Source organism: Myodes glareolus, chromosome 4, assembly GCF_982192425.1.
Source record: "Myodes glareolus chromosome 4, mMyoGla1.1, whole genome shotgun sequence".
NCBI lineage: Eukaryota > Metazoa > Chordata > Mammalia > Rodentia > Cricetidae > Myodes > Myodes glareolus.
The window spans coordinates 121,569,491-121,591,779 of record NC_142029.1 but is presented as its reverse complement, the minus strand read 5'-3'; the positions used below and the strand labels follow the sequence as shown (position 1 = coordinate 121,591,779).

The 22,289-nt window shown below is 37.9% G+C and overlaps 1 protein-coding gene across 1 annotated transcript in view; it reads left to right on the top strand.

Annotated features, from left to right (window-relative positions):
* Cwf19l2 (CWF19 like cell cycle control factor 2) overlaps positions 1-22,289 on the top strand; it is an 85,393-nt gene that overhangs the window by 194 nt on the left and 62,910 nt on the right. Inside the window, exons 2-8 of the mRNA XM_087905903.1 lie at positions 1,654-1,764; positions 3,585-3,707; positions 9,773-9,883; positions 10,651-10,770; positions 12,076-12,166; positions 16,236-16,351; positions 18,207-18,865. Of these exons, the coding sequence (XP_087762029.1) occupies positions 1,654-1,764; positions 3,585-3,707; positions 9,773-9,883; positions 10,651-10,770; positions 12,076-12,166; positions 16,236-16,351; positions 18,207-18,865 (1,331 nt within the window). The remainder of the gene's footprint in view (positions 1-1,653; positions 1,765-3,584; positions 3,708-9,772; positions 9,884-10,650; positions 10,771-12,075; positions 12,167-16,235; positions 16,352-18,206; positions 18,866-22,289) is intronic.

Genomic DNA, 22,289 nt, shown 5'->3' with positions numbered 1-22,289 from the left:
CTTCCTACATGCTAGGCCAGCACTCTCATCTCGGAAAGTTGAGACTCCTGGGAGGCAGCTCGGTCTGACTGTGGTCTCTTTCCAATGCAGTGTCTTCTGAATGCTCTGGCCGGTTCCGTTTGCTCATTTTCTTTGCAGAGAGATGCGATTGGTTTCCTCCCAGTTTCTTTAGCTTTTCCGCCATCTGTTCTTGACATTTCTGCCGCCTGGGGTGCACAGTTTTTATTTAGTGTGTTACATCTGACTCCACCAGTTATGTCGCAGCCGGAGTCATGGCAGCGGCTGTTTTGGAAGTAGGTCGGTGATTCCTCCAACCGTAGTTGAAGAACAGAATGTTTGGTAACGATTTGGTGGCGGGGGGGGGGGGGGGGGGAGTGGGTTTAAGGTGAAAGAGCGCATATAAAAATGGTACAAAAGAAATAGAAAAGACAGGAAGAATGACTCTTTAAGTCACATTTTAAGGGAATAAGTGAGCAGCTAGTTTTGGACAGGTAAACCGTTGTGATTCTTCATTGTTCTCACAATAGTTATAATAATATTCTTTATTATTGTTGGTCTGGTATTTCTAGCAGTTTTAGTAGGAAATTCTTTGTAAGCTGTGATGAGTTTTATAGGTATCTACTTTATGATCAAGCTCAACTTTGACATTTGAGAGGTGGATGAGTAAGCAGAAGAAACTACTTGAGAAAACCTTACATTGCTTGACTGTTGTTGACCACTGACTAGAAACAAGCAGTATGATCCTCTCTCTCTCTCTCTCTCTCTCTCTCTCTTTCTCTCTTTCTCTAAGATTTATTTATTTATTATGTATACAGTGTTTCTGTCTGTATGCTTGCTGGCCAGATGAGGGCACCAGATCTGAACCACCATGTTGTCGCTGGGAATTGAACTCAGGACCTCTGGAAGAGCAGTCAGTGCTCTTAACTTCTGAGCCATCTCTCCAGCCCCTAACTTTTCTTTTTTTTGCCTTTTATTTTTAATTTTTAATTTTTTTTCTCCCGAGACAGGGTTTCTCTGTTGCTTTGGAGCCTGTCCTGGAAATAGCACCAGGCTGGCCTTGAATTCACAGAGATCTGCCTGCCCCGGGTGCTGGGATTAAAGGCTGTCTGGCTATTTTTTTTTGTTGTTGTTGTTGTTTTTAGACAGGGTTTCACTGTAACCTTGGAGCCTGTCCTGGAACTTGCTCAGCTGATCAGGCTGGCCTTAAACTCACAGGTATCTCCTGATCCTTTCTTTTTAAGAATATAACTATTTTTTTTTCCTGAGACAAAGTGTTGAGGTATAGATATTACCTATTAAAGGCATGGAAAAATTCAGCTTCATAACTTTCTAAAGAACTAGCCCCAGAAATGATGAAGTTTAAAGTGATTCCAAGTCATATTTGTGACAGGGAGAAACGAGGACAAAGTCTAGACCTGGGTAAGATATTGTGTGTGATTTGTACCATGATTTACTGAAGGTTGGAAATTCCAAAGAAAAGCTATTGTTAGGTTTTAAAAAAATTTTTTTATACCAGTAGAAACAAATTTATTGTCAAAATAGACCATTTATTCATTAGAAATGTTTATATGAAAGTGCTACCAATTTTTATTTTTATATATGAAATGTGGATCTGTCAATTGTCGCCTTATCCTTTGTATTCTTTCCTTGTAGGCTAAAAGTAATTTCAAAAAAGAACAAAGGTGCAAAGAACTTAAGCAATTTCGAGGTGAGGATACTTGGATGTTACCTGATGTGAATGAGCGAATTGAACAGTTTTCACAGGTGAATATTCCGGTTGTGCTTGAAATAATAATAGGACTTATTTTCTTGATGTGTTTTTAGGAAGGGTCTTTCTTTGTAGCCCTGGTTGGTCTAGAACTTATTATGTAGACTAGGCTGACCTCAAAAGCACAGAAATCAGCCTGCTGCTGTCTACCAAGTGTTGGGATTAAAGGCATGTGCCACTATGCCTAGTCTATGTCTTTTCTTTTTAAAGTATGTTTCAAGTTAATATTGAGGAGCAGTTCTTTCTTTATGCTTATGTATTCTCTCTCTCTCTCTCTCTCTCTCTTTCTCGTGTGTGTGTGTGTATGTGTGTGTGTGTGTGACCTATGTGTGCGTGTCAAAGGACAACTTGCCTGAGTCAGTTCTCTCCTGCCTTGTGTCTTCTGGGAATTGAATTCATATTGTCAGTAATATGTTCACTATCAGGTGGTTAGCATTACTGAAATTTATCTCATTAGACCACAGAATATCTGTCTTCACCACAAGTTCATGATGATATGAAAAGATTTTGTTACTTGTGTTGACTGGTAGATTTAGTTATAAATCTGTGGACTATTTGTAGGAAGCTTCTAGATCTGAAAGTACATGTTTTAAGCTTTATGTCTTTATTTTTATTTAATTAATTATTTTATTTATTTTTATTGAGCCTCCTTTTCTCCCTTTACAAATTTTTAGAAGTTTGCCTTCTGGCATGTGCCCCCACAATTGGTGTAGGACTATTTATTTATTGTTTATTTGTTTGTTTTATTTTTAATTGGCAGATATTTATTGTTTATATTTACAGAGGACACTGATATTTTGATCTTCGTATACATTATGGAAAGATTTAATTGAGGTTATATACCCTTCATCCACTCACTTTTTTTCTTGTAAGAATATTAAAAGTCTGTTTTTTAGAAAATTTTAAATGTTAATATTTATTAGTTTCTGTGGTCCTGGTCCTGCACTGCCTTTCACTAAAACTTAATGGTTGTATGTATTTATCTATATGTATTTGATAATACCTGTCACATACAAATAACTTAATGGTTGTATGTATATATCTATATGTATTTGATAATACCTGTCACATACAAATAACTTAACTAAAACTTTTTTTCATATCTCCTCTGGTAAGAAATCTGAGCTACTACTTTGATTAGTAGTGCTCATCTTACAGAAAGTCTATGCAAGTTTTTTAGACAATTTTTTTTATAAATAGTCATAATTTTTGTTTCTTTTCATGAAAGATGTAAAGTTTTTGGTAGTGTGGGTTTTTCTTTTTTTGCAGTTTATTTTTATTTTTATTTTTTTTTATTAAAAATTTCCACCTCCTCCCCTCCTCTCACTTCCCTCCCTTCCCCTCCCTTTACTCCCCCTCCTTCTTCAGGCCAAAGAGCAGTCAGGGTTCCCTACCGTATGAGAAATCCAAGGTCCTTCCTGCTTCCCCCAGGTCCAGGAAAGTGAACATCCAAACAGACAAGGCTGCCACAAAACCCAACCATTCAGTAGAATCAAAGTCCAGTGCCATTGTCCTTGGCTTCTCAGTCAGCCTCCACCGTCAGCCACATTCAGAGAGTCCGGTTTGATTACATGCTCCATCAGTCCCATGCCAACTGGCCTTGGTGATCTCCCATTAGATCAGTCCCATTGTATCAGTGGGTGAACGCACCCCTCATGGTCCTGACCTCCTTGCTCATGTTCTCCCTCCTTCTGCTCGTCATTAGGACCTTGGGAACTCAGTACAATGTAGCATGGATTTTTCATTCCACTCAAAATGCCTTACTATTAAAATTATGTAAGATTAAATTATGTTTATACTTGTTCAAAATTATTAGGAACACTCTGTGAAGAAAAAGAAGAAAAAGGAAAAGCATTCCAAAAGAGTAAAGAAAGAGAGAAAAAAGAAGAGCAAGAAGCAGAAACGTGAAGAAAAGACTGAGTCAACTGACCGTTCCTCAGTGAGTAAGCACTGCAATGGAGCCCTGCACCTGTGCAGAGCAGTGGGCTGGAAGGAAAAATGTTGCGATAGAAAATGTTTACAAGACATCCATGTGGAGTTCCTGGTAATGTAGATTGTTGGTTTTAGAAAATGGGATGTCATTATTGACCTTTGTTGTTTGGAGATGTAACAGTAATGAACTGTGCAGGGAAACTGAAAGGTGCATGCCAGTACTGAAGTACCACATGGGAAGGAGAGAGAACTACTTGTATAAAAGTGGTTGGAAATTAGAAGTCAAAGCAGCAAAGAATTGTGTTAGAAAAATAAGGGAGCAGAGTTTTAAAACACTGGAGTCTATTTTTCTTTGGTATTTCTGTTTTCTTCATAGAAAGTAACATCTAAGTCTTCAAAGTAGAATTTATTTATTTATCTTTTCGGCCAAAAAGAAGAGAGTGTTGAGTAGCCAGTTCTACTCAGTGAGGACACAGAAAAAGCAAGCCAGCCAAATCTGTCATAACTTATTTTCAAGACGAAAGGGGTTAGTGTAGACAGTGATGGCAAAGAAATGTTTAGGGACGATTATTTCTCCAGACAAAATTGGGTTTTATTAGCAGGAAGTACCGCGCCAGCACGGTCTGGAACCATGAGTCTCGGCGGAGGGTGTCCAGGTTGAATGAAATCCACAGAGCACGAGGTTGAGGTGAAACAGCAGCTCGTTTATTGTTCTGCTGGGGCTAGCTTTTATACTATGGCATCAAAGGGGGAAGGGGCTGCGAAGGGACTGTCACCTGACCCAAGGAGGAACTCTTACCTGACCCCAGTAGGGGTCAAGGACTGATCACATGCATTCCACCTTCACCTGTCCCCAGTAGGGACTGTCACCTGACCCCAGCAGGGATCAAGGAATAATCACGTGCACTCAAACTTTCTCATCCAACTCCAGGAGCAGAGGGAAGTTAAGATTCTTTGCAGATAAGCACCTCAAATGGGGGCAGGGAAATATAACTCGGGGTAGCAATTCCCATAGGAAGGAAGAGAGATTACATAGTTTTAGTGACAGGAAACCATGCAAGATAAGTGCTATGATCAGGTTTCCCTGTAGTGCTCCAAATATGTGGTGGATAGAGACTGGGGAAGGAAGGGGAGCAGGAAAAATGGGGGTCCTAGCGCTATATTTGGTGATTCAGTTGTGAAGGTGACAATAAGATCTGATTTAAGACTCCTGTTTTAAAGATGGAAAGGGGGACATGTGTTAGTTGAAATTCTTTTTTGCACGTTATAGAAACTAAACAATTTAGCAGACTTGAAGAAGTCGAAAGGACGTATTATTCAGGTATAAATATTCAGGTAAAACATTTAAATATAGGAGTAAGCTTAATCCCAGTGACGTGAATTTAGAATTGGAGTTGTAAGCGCTTTATAATCATAACTGGTCCATTTTTTTTTCCACTTTTCAACACACAGTTAGGTCCTGACAGTGTCTTTCAAGTTCTCTTTGCTTTTACATCAGCCCATTTGACTTCATTGTCAAATTCATTGACAAATAACTGTTTTGGCTAGAACTGTAGTTGGGGCTGGGATTGAGGTATGCTCATAGGGCAGTGATGTAGTGTTTGCTCCATGGACTATTTGACTAGTGTTTTGGAGATGAAAATCAGCTTGGATGGGTGGGCGAGATGATCCTGTAATTCCTGACTTGATGATGCCAGGTAACCCAGTTTAGTAATTCAGTAGGCGAAACGGGCTTTGTGGAAATGAAGAATTTGTTGTTCTTGAGTTTAGCATAACACTCAAGATGGTAATTAAGTCACTAAAGCTTTGGTTGTACAAATACATAAAGGAAGAAGAAAAAAGGTAATTAAAACGATGAGAATGAATATAATGGGGGCAAAAGAGTGTGTAGAGAATAAATTATATTAGTGATAAGGTGGAACCTCAGGAGGGCTTAAAATCTGAGTAAAGGATGGAGAATATAGGAAGAAAATAAAGAGTAAACATTGAGGGTTGGACTGAAGAACATCTTGAAAATTTTGAATGTGAGTCAGCAGCAGAGTTGAAGTTCTGGAGATAAAGACTGGAATATTTTGTTGAGCTTGGAGATGTTGCAGCCATTTATGAAGTTTGAAGAATTGTCACTAGATTAATGTGTATGATAGTTATGAGCTTAGAGAACTGTTTGATTGGGCAATTCCTTTTTCAGTAACATTGTCCTAGAAAAGGGTTGGAGGACGAATCGCTGCTCTAATCATACATAAGGCAAGGAAATGCCCCATCCGAAAAGAAAGGGATTCGAAATGCTGAAGCTCACACATCTCTAGGCCATCAGGGCCCTTCCTTTGAAGCAAATCAGAAAGAGAGACAGATCAAAATCCTTGGAGGAGGACCTTCCAGCAGCAGGAGCATTGACAGGAGGATCGATCTAGCACAACTGTCAGTAACTTTGCCAGGGGTTGGGGGAGAGATAGAAAGCGAAAGTGACCTCTTTTTGGTAAGGTAAGATGAGAGATCATTCGTCCTGCATGTAGGAAATGTTAATTGGTAAGAAAAAAAAAAACTCCAGGAAGGTATGAAGAAGGTAACAGTGGTCTGGTTATTAGAGTGGGTCCAAAGTTGGCAAAAGTGACTGTGGTTTCTGTGGTCATAGAACTTACTACCTAAACCAATTAAGGATCAGTAAGGTGAACTCTAGTTTCATTAGTGTCTAGTTAACTGAAATTGCAGGAGGTGATGGCTTCTGCACTAGTTGGAACAGGGTGATAAAGTTCCCAGTGGCTCAAACTAATGAGGTCAAGTCACTAGTCACATAGAGAAAATTCTCACTTTAGAATTCCTGTAACAGGACACAACAGAACTCAAACTTCATTGTTATTTTCTTCATTTTAGCAAACTGGCCCTCTTTCCCCCCAACGCCCCCAAAGTGCCAGTTGTTTCAGGCTGTAAATCCCGATTTTAGTGCATGGCATCAAGAACTGTGATTGAGGCACTAAAGTGACTTGACAATATAAACTTGAGTTAGGCTAAACTGTGTGTGTGTGTGTGTGTGTGTGTGTATCTACTTTATATATAATGATTATTTTATATCTATATATGAAATGATTATTTTTAAAAATATGTGAATATTTTTATTTTATTCATATGTAAATATGAATAAGTTGTGGCGTTTCAATACAAAATAAGGCATGAATGAGTAAATAGAATCTGCTTTGGGAAACAGTTGGCAGTTAATATGACAGAACATAAGTATGTTTTACGTATTTCTTATATCACAGATGTAGTTGTGGCTAGAGCCACATCAGTAGAGCATTTGCTCCTTTTTCAGGGTACTGAAGTTCAGTAGTTCTTAGCCCCCACATTGGGTGGCTCACAACAGCCAACTATAGTTCCAACTCCAGGATATCTAGACCATGTGCTACACACACACACACACACACACACACACACACAAATTGTCTTAGGATTCTACTGCTGCGATTAAGTACCATGACCAAAGAGCAAGTTGGGAAGAAAGCATTTATTAGGCTTATAGTTCAGCATTGCTTTTCAACACTGAAGGAATTCGGACAGGAGCTCAAAACAGAGCAGGATCGTGGAAGCAGGAGCTAATGCAGAGGCCATAGAAGGGAGCTGCTCACTGACTTGCTTTCCTTGGCTTGCTCAGCTCATCTTTTTATAGAATCCAGGATCAGCAGCTCAGGGATGGCACCACCCACCATGGGCTGGGACCTCTCCCATTGATCACTAAAAGAAAAAATGCCTTACAGTTGGATCTCAAAAAGGCATTTCCTCAGCTGAGGCTCCTCCCTCTGATGATTCTAGAACACAGACCACACAAAAACCACCCAGTACAACTGACCCCTTGTCAACTTGATATCACTACTAAACCCCAACTCTTCCTTTATTATTCCTCCCCAAGATCTCACATTAAGAACATAAAAGTTCCACTGTCTTTACAAATTCAAACACATTAAAATTTTAGTAACCAATCTTAAAATCTAAGGTTTTTCAAAATTCAAAGTCTCTCAACTGTGGACTCCTGTAAAATAATGATCCTACTTTAAGAGGGAGAAATCGGGATACAGTCACTATCAAAGCAAAACATAATTTCAACTGTTCAATATTTGGGATCCACTCATGATCTTCTGAACTCTTCAAGAGAGCTTGTATCACTTCTCTAACTCTGCCTTCTACAAGACATACAACTTGTCTTCTGTTCACTGACTGGCTCTACTCCATTGCTTCTGCTGTTCCTCATGGTCATTCCATGGTACTGGCATCTTCAAAATGCTAGGATCTCTCACTGCAACTGGGCTGCACTTTCACCAATAGCCTCTACTAGGCTCTCTTCATGCTTCTTTGCATGACTCCTTCAGTCCTGGACCTTCAGCTGCCACTGAGACTGCACCTTCACCAATGGTCTTTCCTGGCCTTGCATAGTGCGAAACCTCAGCTGCTTTCCATGACCCCTTCATGCCTTCCAAAACAGTACCACCTGGGTGATGCTCACACATATCCAAGTCCAGATGCCAGCACGAGGTACAACCTTGGCCGCCTCCCTATGCTGTCATAAAACATTTCCTAGAAGACTTCACCTCAGTGATGCTGGTGTCTTCTTAATCACCACTAATTTCTTAGCTCTAAAGAGCCAGCATCCAGTATCCTAGCAAAGCAAAATGTTGCTTTAGTAGTATTGCTATCTTATTGATCACAACTCATTCTTCAACCCCAGGTAACCAGAACCACAGGATCTTAATTCAAAATAACACATGGCCCTTTAAACTTCTCTCTGAAATTTCAGAAGTCAGGCCTCCGTCTTCTGCATTATTCTTAACATTCTTCCAAGCTCATAGAGTGTCCCACTGAGCTCTTAGTATTCACTGATTCTTATCGCCCAAAGTTAGGACCAGTGTCGTTAAACAGTCCTCACCAAAGCATAGTCAGGTCTGTCCTACTAATACCCCACTAAGCTGTACCAATTTGTCTTAAGGTTTCTATTACTGCGATGAAACACCATGACCAAAAGTTAAGATGGGGAAGAAAGGGTTTATCTTGCTTACATTTCAGCATTGCTGTACATCACAAAAGGACAGGAACTCAAACAGGGCAGAATCCTGGAGGCAGAAGCTAATGCAGTGGCCATGGAGGGGTGCTGCTTACTGACTGCTCCCCCTGGCCCATTCAACTCAACTTCTGATAGAACCTAGGACCTCCTGCCCAGGAATGGCACCACGCACCATGAGCTGGGCCCTCCCTCAATGAATACTAAATGAGAAAATGCCATCCAGCTGGATCTCCTCAAGGCATTTTTTTCAACTGAGGCTCGTTCCTAGCTTGTGTCAAGTTGACTCAAAAAACCAACCAGTATACAAACAAATCTTTAAAAATGCTTTTAGGCAGTTTTGAGGAATTTCATGGAAGAGAGAAGAGCATCAGTTTTTTTTTTTTGGGGGGGGGGTCTTGATTCAGTTGGTAAAAGTGTTTGCTGTACAAGCATGAGACCCTAAATCTCAGTCACTAGCACCCATGTAAACTGGCATATCTTCACATGCCTATAACTCAAGCACTGTGTGGAAACTGAGACAGGAGGTTTTCTTGGTCTTACTGGCTGCTGAGGCCAAGTTCATTCAGAGACTCTTAACAAGGGAATAAGGTGGAGAGTGATAGAGCAGGGTCACCAGCCCAGATGTTATTAGAGATTTCTGCAGTTTAGGTCTAGGGAAATCCCCAAATTTTACACTTATGGCAAACAGTGAACTCCTTTGCATGGTTGTTATTTCCCCTATTTAGACAAACTTATGAGTTCATTTAGATGTTGGTAGAAATTGAGCCTTGTTTTGGTGCTTTTCTTCCTAGCTTTTTATTTTACCTTTTGATATAACTCATGAGAGAAAGAATGAATTTGGTGTGTCTTTTGGGCTCAAGCCAAAGTAGGATTTTCATGTTATTTCTTGAGGTTTTCCCATATTTTTTTTCAAAAGGGAAAAGCAATGAAAGTATCTCTTCTAATAAGCTGAATTATTTCCACTTAACATCAGAATTTTATATATAAGTATGCAAATTGTGAATGTTATGTTTATGCTCTTCTAGAGCTCTGAAGAGTGGGTGGAGGCTGTTCCCTCCCAAATACCTGACAAAGAAAAGACCTGGAAAGTGAAAGACAAAAGTCTAGAAAAAGAATGTGACAGCCATGCTATGCAGGTAAGCACCCACCTGATTTAGAGAGAAAAGGCTTCTAAGTACAAATGGATATTAAACTGATGATTATAACTTGTTCAGGAGAATTATACTTTAGCAGTAATTTATGAAGCCTCTCCTCAGAAATGCTGAATGCTGTAGCCTTCTGCTATGGAAGGTAGATGTTTATCTGTACTGCAGCCCTTCAGGGCTTCCTCACCTGTGATTGTTGGCATTTTCCTATTTTCCTCTTTTTTTTTTTTTTTTAAGATTTATTATGAATTCGGTGTTCTGCCAGGCCAGAAGAGGGCACCAACTCTCATTACAGATGGTTGTGAGCACATGTGGTTGCTAAACTTGAACTCAGGACCTCTGGAAGAGCAGGCAGAGCTCTTAACCACTGAGCCATCTCTCCAGACCCAGCATTTTCCTCTTTTAATGGATTTACCAAATACTAGAAGTCTCTGAATCTCTTGGATGTGTCAGTTTCAGCTTTTCTTTCTCTTCCCTTTATGTTGCAATTTGCTTAGCAATGCTTATAGTTGAATAGCAAGTAAATTTTGAGTTCTGGTTCATATGCCTAAGAAAGAATATAATTTACCCACTTAGCCATGGATACAGGAGAAAAGGTAAACAGGACCTACCATTTTATTGTGTATGCCAGGTTAGCAAAAACAAGACGCTTCTTGAGAGTGGCTAACCACTTATGTTTGTTCCTGTTTGATGCCTGCAGTCTCTGATATTAAGAATGTCTTAAGTACAAATTAAAATGGCTTCATTCTTTTAAACAGCGGGATGAGTGGATGACTGTTGATTTTATGTCTGTTAAAACTGTCTCTTCATCATCACTCAAAGCCGAAAAGGAAACTCTAAGGAAAATAGAGCAGGAGAAAGCCCAAGCACTAGAGCAGGTAAGAGAGCAGTTTCAATGTTTTCATTTTTGAATTGCCTTAAAATAAATACCTTATTTGTAATACTATTTAAAGTATGTTTTAAAATGGTATTTGATAACAGTGATACCTAAGAAATGTGAAACTAATTTTTAAAAAGTAAATTTCTTGTAGAAAAGCTGTTTAAAAGCATCCTAGAGCTTGAGAGATGTTCAGTAAGAATACAGACTGCTGTATCAGGGAACTCAAATTGGGTTTTCAGCTCCCACATGATAGCTGACAGCCATCTATAACTCCAGTTCTAGAGGTTTATTGTCCTCCTTTGGCCACTGGGGGCACTGCATACATGTGGCACACAGACATACATGCAAAGCACTCATACACATTAAGTAAAAATAGATATTTTTTTTTAGAGATATATACTGAATTCAAGCTGGAAAGATGGATCAGTGGTTAAGAGCATGTATTGCTCTTACAGAGGACCCAGATTCAATTCTCAGAACCCACAGTGCGTAATTCATGGCTGTGTGTAACTCCAACTTTAGGAGAGCCAATACATCTGGCCTGGGCAGGCATTTGTACACATGTTCACATATTTACATCTAAACACAGGTACATAAAATTATCTTTTAAAAGTCATCTTAGATGTGTAAATCTAGGTGAATGTAGTTGAGCAATTAATATCTGTTACATGACTGTCGTGAATTACAGTTGAACTATCAACAGAGCCTTCGGTGTGTACACAAATTACTTCTAAGAATGCTTTCAAGATGCTTAGAACGTCACAGGAAGTATTAAACAAGCATTTTATGCTATTGTTTTCACACTGATGTCCTGAAAACAATGGGAAATCCTTAGAGACCACAAAGTATAGAAATGCTTTGAGATTGTCTTATGATTTCCCTTAAATGTAATACAGATCAACAGGTGAAACATGTAGCAAAAGATTTTGAGAGTTCTATGGTCAGTGTTGTTTTTTGTTTTTTCTCACTCTAATTTTAAATATAAGTGTATAATTGTATTGTAATCAAGCTGCTACCTGTGTGGAACATCGGAGGACATGATTTTTGGAATGTCTTGTCCAAGTTTTGGGATGTCTTGTCTAAGTCTCTGAGTTAGACTTGATGGTTCTGAGAAGCAGTAGGTGTTCACTAAAGATACCTGACGTTGTTAGACATTGTTATGGGCAAGTTCCATAATATGTCTTAATATTTTTACATGATATGATGATGCTTTTTTATCCAACAATTAGCCACCTCAAATGATTTAGTCATTTCCATGGTGATTGACTTTTACATTGTAACCTTTCAAAATGTTTTGTTCTAGTCCAAACTGCTAGAAAGAGAATTGAATCCATACTGGAAGGATGGTGGGACAGGTATCCCATCAGAAAATTGTATACTGGCGGTTACTAAAGGTATCTTTATATTTTTTGTAGACTTGTGCGCATAGCTCAGTTTCTGATAATGAGGATGGTAAAGATCATTAAAGTATATTATGTACTTGTGTGAAAATGTCATATTGAAACCCACTATTTTGTGCAGGTAATATATACTAATAAAAGAGTACAAATTCTTAAAGTTTAATGTTCCTAAGAGAATGACTTGAGTTTATATATAACAAAATATGTATGAAATATCTGCAGTCTTTTGAAATCTTACTTAAGTCATTATGGAAATTTTACTATTATGTATTTTGCAACAAGATAATTCAGTATATATTGTTCATAATAGCCATCATTTGCAAGTTTCTCTTTTAAATGGGCTAAGACAAAGCATGGTTATATGAAACTTTATATTGCATGCGATTTGTTAAATTCTATAGCAAAATGCAAAGATGTATTTAGTTAAAATTTATGCAAATAATGTATGAACATTAATGATGCGATTTTATTGCTTTTAGAAATTCCTCATTTGTCAGGATTCACAAAATTTTTGTTGTTCTTAGGAGGAGAGTGCTATTGTTTTCTACTCAATGGAGAAAATCTTTTGAGTATCACTAGTGCTCAGTATTGCCAATTCAGTGATAAGTTCAAATACAATTTAGCCAGAATAAAATAATATTATTAATAATAATGTTATTTTTTGCCTTAGTTATTTATCAGTAAGATATTTTGTTTTATTTATAACTCATTTTTATTTGGCTGCTTCTTAAAGATTCTTTGTGTGGACATGAAGCCACTGAATTCACTCAAAGATATCTTTAGAATTCTTAATTAGTAATTTTACTAAGTTATAGCACCTGTGTGTTGTACATGGAGTTTTTCTGTCCTGACCTCCTGTTCCCAAATAACCACTCAGAGTCTTAGTATTAATTGTAATTGCTTAGCCAATAGCTCAGGCTTATTATTAACTGGCTCTTATATTTCAAATTAACCCATATTCCTTATTTATACTCTGCCACAAGACAGTACCTTTTTTAACATGGCATGTTCATCTTCTGTTCCCTCTGCATCTGTCTGGCAGCTTCTTTGACTCTGCCCTCCTTTCCAGTGTCCTTAATTTGGTTGTCCCAACATATTTCCTGCCTGGCTACTGGCCAATCAGCTTTTCATTAAACCAATCCAAGTGACAAATCTTCATTCACAGTGAACAAAAGGATTTTTATACAGCAGCACGTTTTATTTTGTTTTTTTTTCTCATGGACAGAAATGTCTCTACCAGATTAAATAATAGTAATGGTAGTCATATAAAGCTCTCTTTGAAATACAACTTTCTAGAAAGTTATTAGGTAGGGAACAATGAGTTAGCTCAGTCTGAGACTGGTCAGGTGATTTGTCTGTAGTCAGGTAAGTAGTTAAGGGACCGGGCCTCAGATTCACATTGAAGCATTCATTACTGCAGATTATTGAGAAGACTGATTTTTTTCATGTGCTTAGCGGACACTGATTTATGGACTTTTTCAGCGAGTTCTGGTTGATTCTTCCTCCTCTTCTCTTTTTGGACTTTTCTGTCAGAATCTTTAAGTTGAAAGGACCTTTAAAGGTGGTTTAATTGAATACTTTATTTAGTATGAAGATGCAAAAATTCAAAACGAATGGCTTGTTTTTTGATGTTATAAATATTTTGTATTTAGTAGTAGCAGCAAGACTGAAGTCTAGGTTTCCTAGTGGCTTAGTTTATTGTTTTTTTTTTTCCTGTGTATTGTCTTTAGAGAGAAATGGGAGAGATTTCTAGTATTTGGTTGTATTTTGTTTGTTATAGCATAGCATAGCTTGTTAAAACCATGAAATTGAAACTTAATTTTACACTTACTCAAAAAGTTAGTTGTGGGATACAGCTATATATATATATATATATATATATATATATATAAAACACTGAATTTACTATAATTGCTGATAAAAATTTTTTTAAGCACAGGCAGGTAAAACTATGCTTATGGTTTTTGGCTATGGTGTGTTTTAACAGTTTTCCTGAATGTTAAATATTTATTAAGGACTTCTTGATTGAATCTGAGGATGCTGCTTCAAGTTCTTTTTCCTTTAACATTGGGTAATTTCTCAGCAGTATATTAGTATCAATCCTGGTGGTAAAATTAATAAGACTGTTAAGTTTATTTTGTCAATCACAGCTGATGATGCACAGATATTCTCAAAGTTAGGATGCAGGTTGTGACTGAATTGTTGGATTTTTATTGGTTTTATAGGTTTCCTGACTGATTTTTATTCCAGTTAGGTTTCACACAAAGCAGCATAGGGGAAGCAGTCTTAATTTTGTTTTCCTGAATTTCTCTCTGGACTTCTAATATCATACTGACCGTTGAGGAGAGATTTTCATGGTGCCCAGTTGTTATTTGATCAGGGTCTAATTATGTATCCGGTAATATTAATAAAGACATAAATTGCTGTGGGTTTTCACTTATAACTATGCTGACCACAGATTTGGGCTAAGTTCCTTGAGTGCTGACAGTATATAATATATGCTATATAAGTAAAAAAGCCCAAGTGAAATAACATTTTGAACGAAAAGTGCCATCATTAGAGATCTGGGCTTTAATCACAAAGTGTTTTAGATCTGTAAAGAAAGCCCTCTTTGTATTAGAAGAGATTGCTTAGTAATGTTGAGATTTGAGTAAAATAATAGTTAATGTGAATATAATTTAAAAATCTGTTTTGATTTTAGTTCTGTCTTTAAATTTAAAAATATTTTTGTTACTTTTAGTTATACATACATGTGAAGTGGGGGTGTTATGAATGCAGGTGTCAATGCTGACCAGTTATGTCAAATCTGGAGCTAGAATTATAGATAATTGTGAGCCAACTTATGTAAGTGTGGGAACTGAGCTCTTGAATCATCTGCTAGAGACAACACATCATGCTGCTAACCTCTATTCCTTCCTAAGCCTCTTTTCCAAGTCTGACATACATAGAAAAGTACCTAAACCACAAGTGAAACAGAATGAAGTGTCATAGAGTGTTAAACGCTTTCATCCCCTTCTAGTAACTGTTCTGTTCACTGGAGGGGGAGCCACTGACCTATTTTCTACCACCAAAGATGATTTGTGCTCTTCATCTTTTTAATTCTTTGTCCACATTTGAAGTTCCTCCATATTGTTATGAATAACTAGTTCATTCATCCTCAAGGCTGTGTAGTAGTCCATTTAAGAATAGATCATGATCCCTGTGTCCCTCTCTGATCTTGACTATTTTCATGTTAGGCTATTGGTAGGCTGTTCTAATATGAACATTCTTGTACTTGTCTCCAGGAGCTTGTATTTCTTGGCTCTAGAGCTAGCGGGATCTAAAGCTGTCCTTATTGGAACAGGGAATATTAGAAACAGAGTTTTAATTTAAGTAATCAATTAAATTTCTTTGTATCAATTGAAAATAGGACAAAACACACATACACACACACACACACACACACACAGAGTTCATTGAAGGCATTCAAATGTTGATAACTGCTAATCACAACTAAGGTTTAACTTAATGACATTGTCTTCTATAACTTTTCTTATTTATTATGTTGCTTTCTTCACTGTGTACATTTATTTCTTATTTCTGGGCGGGGCAATCCCCTATATTTGTTACATTAAGTCTAACTGGAAGATCAGAGAAAGTTTCATAGAATATTGCTTAGGCTAAGCATGATGAGTCATGCTTTTAATTCCAGGATTTAGGTGACAGAGGCATAGATATCTCTGAGTTCAAGGCCAACAACCTGGTCTACCAGGCCATTTAGGGCTGCATAGTAAGACCCTGTCTCATTAAACAAACAACTAACCTTAACATATATAATTTTATGCTTGTTCTCTTAAATTGGTATTTACTTACAGGTAGTTTGTTTCTCCTTCCTTTTTTCATCATGACAAGCCTTTGTAGCTTGTATAGGTAGGTATTTAAATGTATGGTGAATATTAATTGTGATTATAACTTTAAATTAATCAAGGAAAGTATTTAATTTTATACTTTAAAAGTGCTAGAAACAGTATTTGTTTTAATAACCACCTTAGAAATACGACTGATTTTTATTATTGGAATTTAGCTTCAGGAGTAGAGGATGGTGGATTAAGCTGGCTAAGAAAGTCTTATCAAAGAATGAAAGAACAAGCTCAAAGAGAAAACAGAAATTTTGTGGATATTGTAGCTGAAAAATATGGGGTAAGTATTTGTGCTTTAAGAAGATATGTATTGTTTCATAGTTATTTGAAAACAATATCTTTGTTTTGAATAATGAAGCAATTTGAATCAAATAATATTAGATATATCTTCATTCTTTTAAGTAATTTTCTGTATCTTCTTATGCAAGGATGTTGCTTAAAAATGTTTTACACTTATTTCTGTATTTGTACTCAGTAATGTACACATGCCATAGGGCCCATGTGGAAGTTACAGGAGTCATTTCTCTCCTTCTATTATGTTGTTATCTTATATATGTGGTCCCATATGAATTTAAGTCATGATGCTTGTTAGTAGTTGCCTTTAGCCTCTGAGCCATCTTGCAAACTTAGCCTACATCTTTTTAAGATTAACACAATAAATGCAAAGCCCTAGTGTTTAAAACTTGAAATGTGTGTATGTTTAATATAAAAGTAGAATTTTTCTCATTGGAAGAAATTTTAAATAATGCAGGGGATTCTCTGTAGTACACCTTTAGAGATAAGCATTGTTGACGTTTTTGTTGACTCTAGAGTTTCATATTTTGTAGCATTTTGCAGCGTGCCTATACTTTAGCATGTATTTTTTAAGCCATCATGATGTCTTTTCAGGTAATGTTTTAATTGCATACCTTGTCTGTGAATCAGTTCCCTCTTGCATAGTCCTTTCCCTGTCAAGTTTTTGCAAAGATTTTTATTTTGAGTAGAATTAGATGTAATAGTCTTTCTCCTTCTATTCCCATCTGAAAAGGCCATTCTGTTCAAGAAAATCAGTTATGTGGAATCCTCTATTTTTTTCATGCTTTTCTTTCACCATCCTTTTCTTTGGAAGACTAAAACACAGTTATAAGGGTCTCTAGAATCAAATGTTTACATATCTTTTTTCCCCCTCTCAAAACATGCATCTACTTGCTGTTGATTTCCAAACTATATAAAATTCCCTGGTCAATTTGATTTTTTTCCCCAGGATCCAGACTCCCTGTGTATTTTCCATCCTTTTTATATTATTCTATTCTCTGTTTTTAAACATTTCTTTATTGAATCTTTGGAGGTTTCACATTAAGTACCCCAATTCTGTTCACGTCCCTCCATATCCCCTCTCATCCCTTTTGCATTCCCACAAAGAAAGAAAACTAAACAGAGTAAGCAAGCAAGCAAAGAAAAGCAAGAACAAAAAACCCTCCCCAGTAAACCAAAACAGAACAAAAACAACACCATGAACAGAAAAATTTCTGCTTCTCCTTCTTTTCTGACTCTCTATCACTTTTTCATCTATCCTGGTGGCATTGGAGGCTATCGTGTGTCATGCAGAATACACCTTTGTCCCATCAGCTTGACTGGCAACAGCTCATTGCAGTAAGTCCTTGGTCTGGTTCAAGCCCTCCGATTTATAGTACACCATCCTCACTGGATTATCACCAGAGCTCTTCTAGAATATCCTGAGCCCCAACTGGTGGGAGGACAGACCAGCCTGCCTGATGCAGATGTGCTCAGATGGGGACTTCCCAGCAAATAAGAAGAAAACCAGCCCGGGTCCTTGGGCCCAGACTGGCAGTCAGTCTGATTTTTGAGAATTTATTTCATTCAGTGTACCTAAACTTTCCCCCGTCATTTTAGGAATTTTTGTAAGTTGTATCTATTGTGAAGAACATTTATTCTCAGTGTATCCCTTTTTGAAATACTTCAATTTGATTTGATTATTTTTCTTTATCTACTTATGCTTTCTAAAGTATTATTGGTGTGTGGTGATTTTTAAGGTTGTGTCTACGTTGGTGGGACATTTTTATTGTACCATGTAACAATGTATCATAACACAGTGGAACCTTTCTTAATTGTAGATATGTTATTCTCTTCTATAGTCAATGGAAATATTTCAGTCAAAATTAAAAGAAGCTGAAAAAATTGCATGCAAAAGAGAAGATTATGAACGGGAACGGTGGAGGAAGCCTGCATATTCAGATAGTACGCAGTGTAGTCAAGCAAGTAGCATTTCAGACTTAGTGAAATGTAAGAAGGACTCAAAGGACAGACATTTTGCTACAGAGGTTGCAAAGAGGAGCATTGACGACTGTGAGTTTAGTGACCCTGACACAAGGAACCGATCTGGATCTTTAGAAACTTGTATAAGAGTATCCGCCTTAAGACAAAGGCAAGAATCTTCTGGAAATTTGAGACCTAAATTCTTAAGACCCTCTGATGAGGATGAACTGTCACTTCACAACAAAAGGAGAAATTTTGAACCGTCTACTTCGTCTTCTACATTAGTGACTCAGGCTTCTTTGCATTGTGATTTTCAAAAATCCACAAAGAGCAGTGAAGAAAATTTGACTTCCTGGAGCCTGTGTGGTAGGCAAGGAGGAGACCGAAAGCATTCAGATCAAAAGCCATTGGAAACCTGGAGCAGCAGTGCTGATCAGTGCTCTCCAGGACACAGGAGAGAACAGTTGCAGGCTGAGAGCTTGAGGGGTGACCCACCAAGAAGAGGACATCTGCAGAACATAAAGGCAGCATTTTCTGGGTATTATAAGTATTTGTATCTTTTCAGTTAGGTTCTTGGGGATTATATGAAACTTGATTTTGTCATAGGGGTGACTCTTTTGGAGGTTAAAAAAATGTATTCTAAAGATAAGGACTAACTTCCACTTAAATCCTTAAAATGGATTAAAACTCTAGGGAGATAACTGAGATAGCGGGAGTAGCAGTATGTATCTATAAACTCAGTGCTCCAGCAGAACGATGGGAGGTGGAAACAGGAGAAGCCGCTGAAGCTAATGAGCCAGATAGCATTGGAAACTGAAGCAGAAGTTTTGTTATATGACTGGATAACCATGGCAGGAATTAGAGAAAATTAATGTGTACAGTAACAAAAATGAGAGCCTGTTTCAAACAACCCAGAAGGCAGCACCAACACTAAAGATTGTCCTCTGACCTCCACACTCTTACTATGTGCCACTGAAAGGAAAAATATTGATTGAGTAACCATTGGAGGGATTAGAAGAAATCAAACTACATGGGTTTATTTTGGGTGCCTTTTTGTTTCAAGTCCCCAACTGCCAATGGATGATGTCATTAAGTATTGATATCATTAATACTGGCTTAGCATTTGGGCACAATGTGCTGGTCTTGTTTCCTTTGAAGGTAGATGAGCCATGTGTGCAGAACTTTCATACAAACATTGTTACTTTTCTATCTGGTTGTTGAATTGCTTCATTTCTGTTATGTCTTCTGACATTGTAGATTTCTGGTACTTACAATACAGGAATGTAATGCAGGCCCTGTGGTCTGTCTGATTTTTTTTTTTTTTTGCCAGTTTTAGTTTTTAATTAGACTGGGACTAAAAGGAGTATATCTGTAGATAATAGCAGAAACAAACATTTGGGAAGATTTATAAAATTTTATCCTTTTGAAAATGTGATATACCAAAAGGCCAATTTACAATTTTTCTTGAGATTTTTTTTTTCTGGATGATTTGTCCTTTTTCTACAGATGTCTCATCTGTCCAGGGGTCTTGGATTTTTTTTTTTTGAAAGTAAATTTTATTAAATTATAAAAGTTTCCATTTACGCCCCTCTTCCCAACACCCTCCCACTCCCCCCCTCCCTCTCCTCCTCCCTCTTTGTCCCTTAGGGCAGTCAGGGTTTCCTGCCCTGTGGGAAGTTCAAGTTCCTCCCCCCTCCCTCCAGGTCCAGGAAGGTGAGTATCCAAACAGACTGGATCCCCAAAATCCAGTATATGCAGAGGAAACAGGTCCCAGTATCATAGTCAATGGCTTTTCAGAAAGACTTTGGGCCAGCCACATTCAGAGAATCCGGCCAAATTCCGAGAATCTGGTTAGATCACGTCCTCGTTCAGTCCCAGTCCAACTGGCCTTGGTAAACTCTCATTAGATCCGTTTCCTTGTATCAGTGGGTGATAGCATCCCTGGCAGTACTGATTTCGTTTTTCATGTTCTTCCTCCTTCTGCTCCTCATTTGGACCTTGGGGGGCTCAGTCCGGTGCTCCAATGTGGGTCTCCGACTGTATCGCCGTCCTTCGCCAGATGAAGGATCTATGGTGATAAGCAAAATATACATCAGTATGGTTATGGGCCACGGCCGATTCAGGCACCCTCTCCTCTGTCCAGAGAACAATCTGGGGGATCTCTCCTTGGACCTGGGATCCCATATATAATCAAGTCTCCTGTAAACCCTAAAATGACTCCCTTAGTTGAAATATATTCTTCCCTGATTCCCATATTCATCCTTCCTCCCTCCGCCCCCCATCCCAGGCCACCGAGCTTTCCCCATTCCTCCCCTACTCCCTTCTCTCTAACCCTCTCCCCTTCCATCAACCCTCCCACCCCCCCGATGCACCCGAGGTTACCTGGGACTCTTGTCTATTTCCTACCTCCTGGTGGATAGCTAAATAATCTTCATCAGGTTCATCTTATTTAGCTTCTCTAGGATCACGAATAATAGGCTCAAAGACCTTTAATTATGGTTAGAATCCACTTATGAGTGAATACATACCGTGTTCCTCTTTTTGGGTCTGGCTTACCTCACTCAGTAAAGCGTTTTCTATGTCCATCCATTTGCATGCAAAATTCAAGATGTCATTGTTTTTTACCGCTGAGTAAAACTCTAATGTGTATATGTTCCACACCTTTTTTAACCATTCTTCTATTGAGGGCACCTAGGCTGTTTCCAGGTTCTGGCTATTACAGATAGTGCTGCTATGAACATAGTAGAACAAATGCTTTTGTAGTATGTTAGGGAACAAAAGGCTGCCTTCTGACTGGGAGAAGATCTTCACCAACCCCTCATCAGACAAAGGTCTGATCTCCAAAATATACAAAGAACTCAAGAAACTAGGCACTAAAACTCTAATTAACCCAATTAAAAAATGGGGTACTGAACTTAACAGAGAATTCACAACAGATGAACTTCGAATGGCCAGAAGACACTTAAGGTCATGCTCAACCTCCTTAGCGATCAGGGAAATGCAAATCAAAAGAACTTTGAGATACCATCTTAAACCTGTCAGAATAGCTAAAGTCAAAAACACCAACGATAGCCTATGCTGGAGAGGATGTGGGGTGAGGGGAACACTCATCCATTGTTGGTGGGAATGCAAACTCGTGCAGCCACTGTGGAAATCAGTGTGGCGGTTTCTCAGGAAACTGGGAGTCAACCTCCCTCAGGACTCAGCAATTCCACTCTTGGTCTGTCTGATTTTATTTTTTTCAGATTAGTTAATTTGATGTTAGAAAAAATTTGTAACTTTTTATGAATTCCATGATTAGCTGGAGAGTAAAAGAAGAATTTAGGAATCATCCCTATATATTTGGAAGAAAAATATTTCCGAGTGATCGAGTAGTGGTAAGGAAGCAAGAATGCCAGAAAGTGTCAGTGAAGGAATGCTCAAACCTATTAGTGTGTCTGGACGTTGTTGTGAGATATGTTTGATTGTTAAACCAATGCTAGGATTCTAGGAATTTTTAAAACCAATGAACTTCTGAACTGTAGAAAGGTTACTAGCCTAATTTTTGAACCAGAAGAGATCATAGTCTGAGCCTTGCATTTTTCAGCTTTGAAAACTGTGGGAATTGAAGTTGTAATCCTCATCATATTGTTGCTTGACTTAGTGAATAAAAAAATTATTTTAAGCAGTTGGACATATTTATATGAACTATAACAAATAGAAAACCCTGTTGCTAACCTGGAATTTGAATGTAACTAGATTTATACATTTTATCTGGCAGCTCTGTAGCCCACTAAATTTTTACTAGATACATATATTTTTGAAAAACAACTTTCCCCTAATATTTGTTTCCTTAAGTAAGTGGTGCTTTTGTGTGGTTGGTTTCTTTTTCTCTATTTGCATCATTGGTAGCTTTCTTTTTCTAACCATTCTTTCATTTTCTTTCATAGGATCACCTTTAGTATTTCTCCTTCATACTTTTT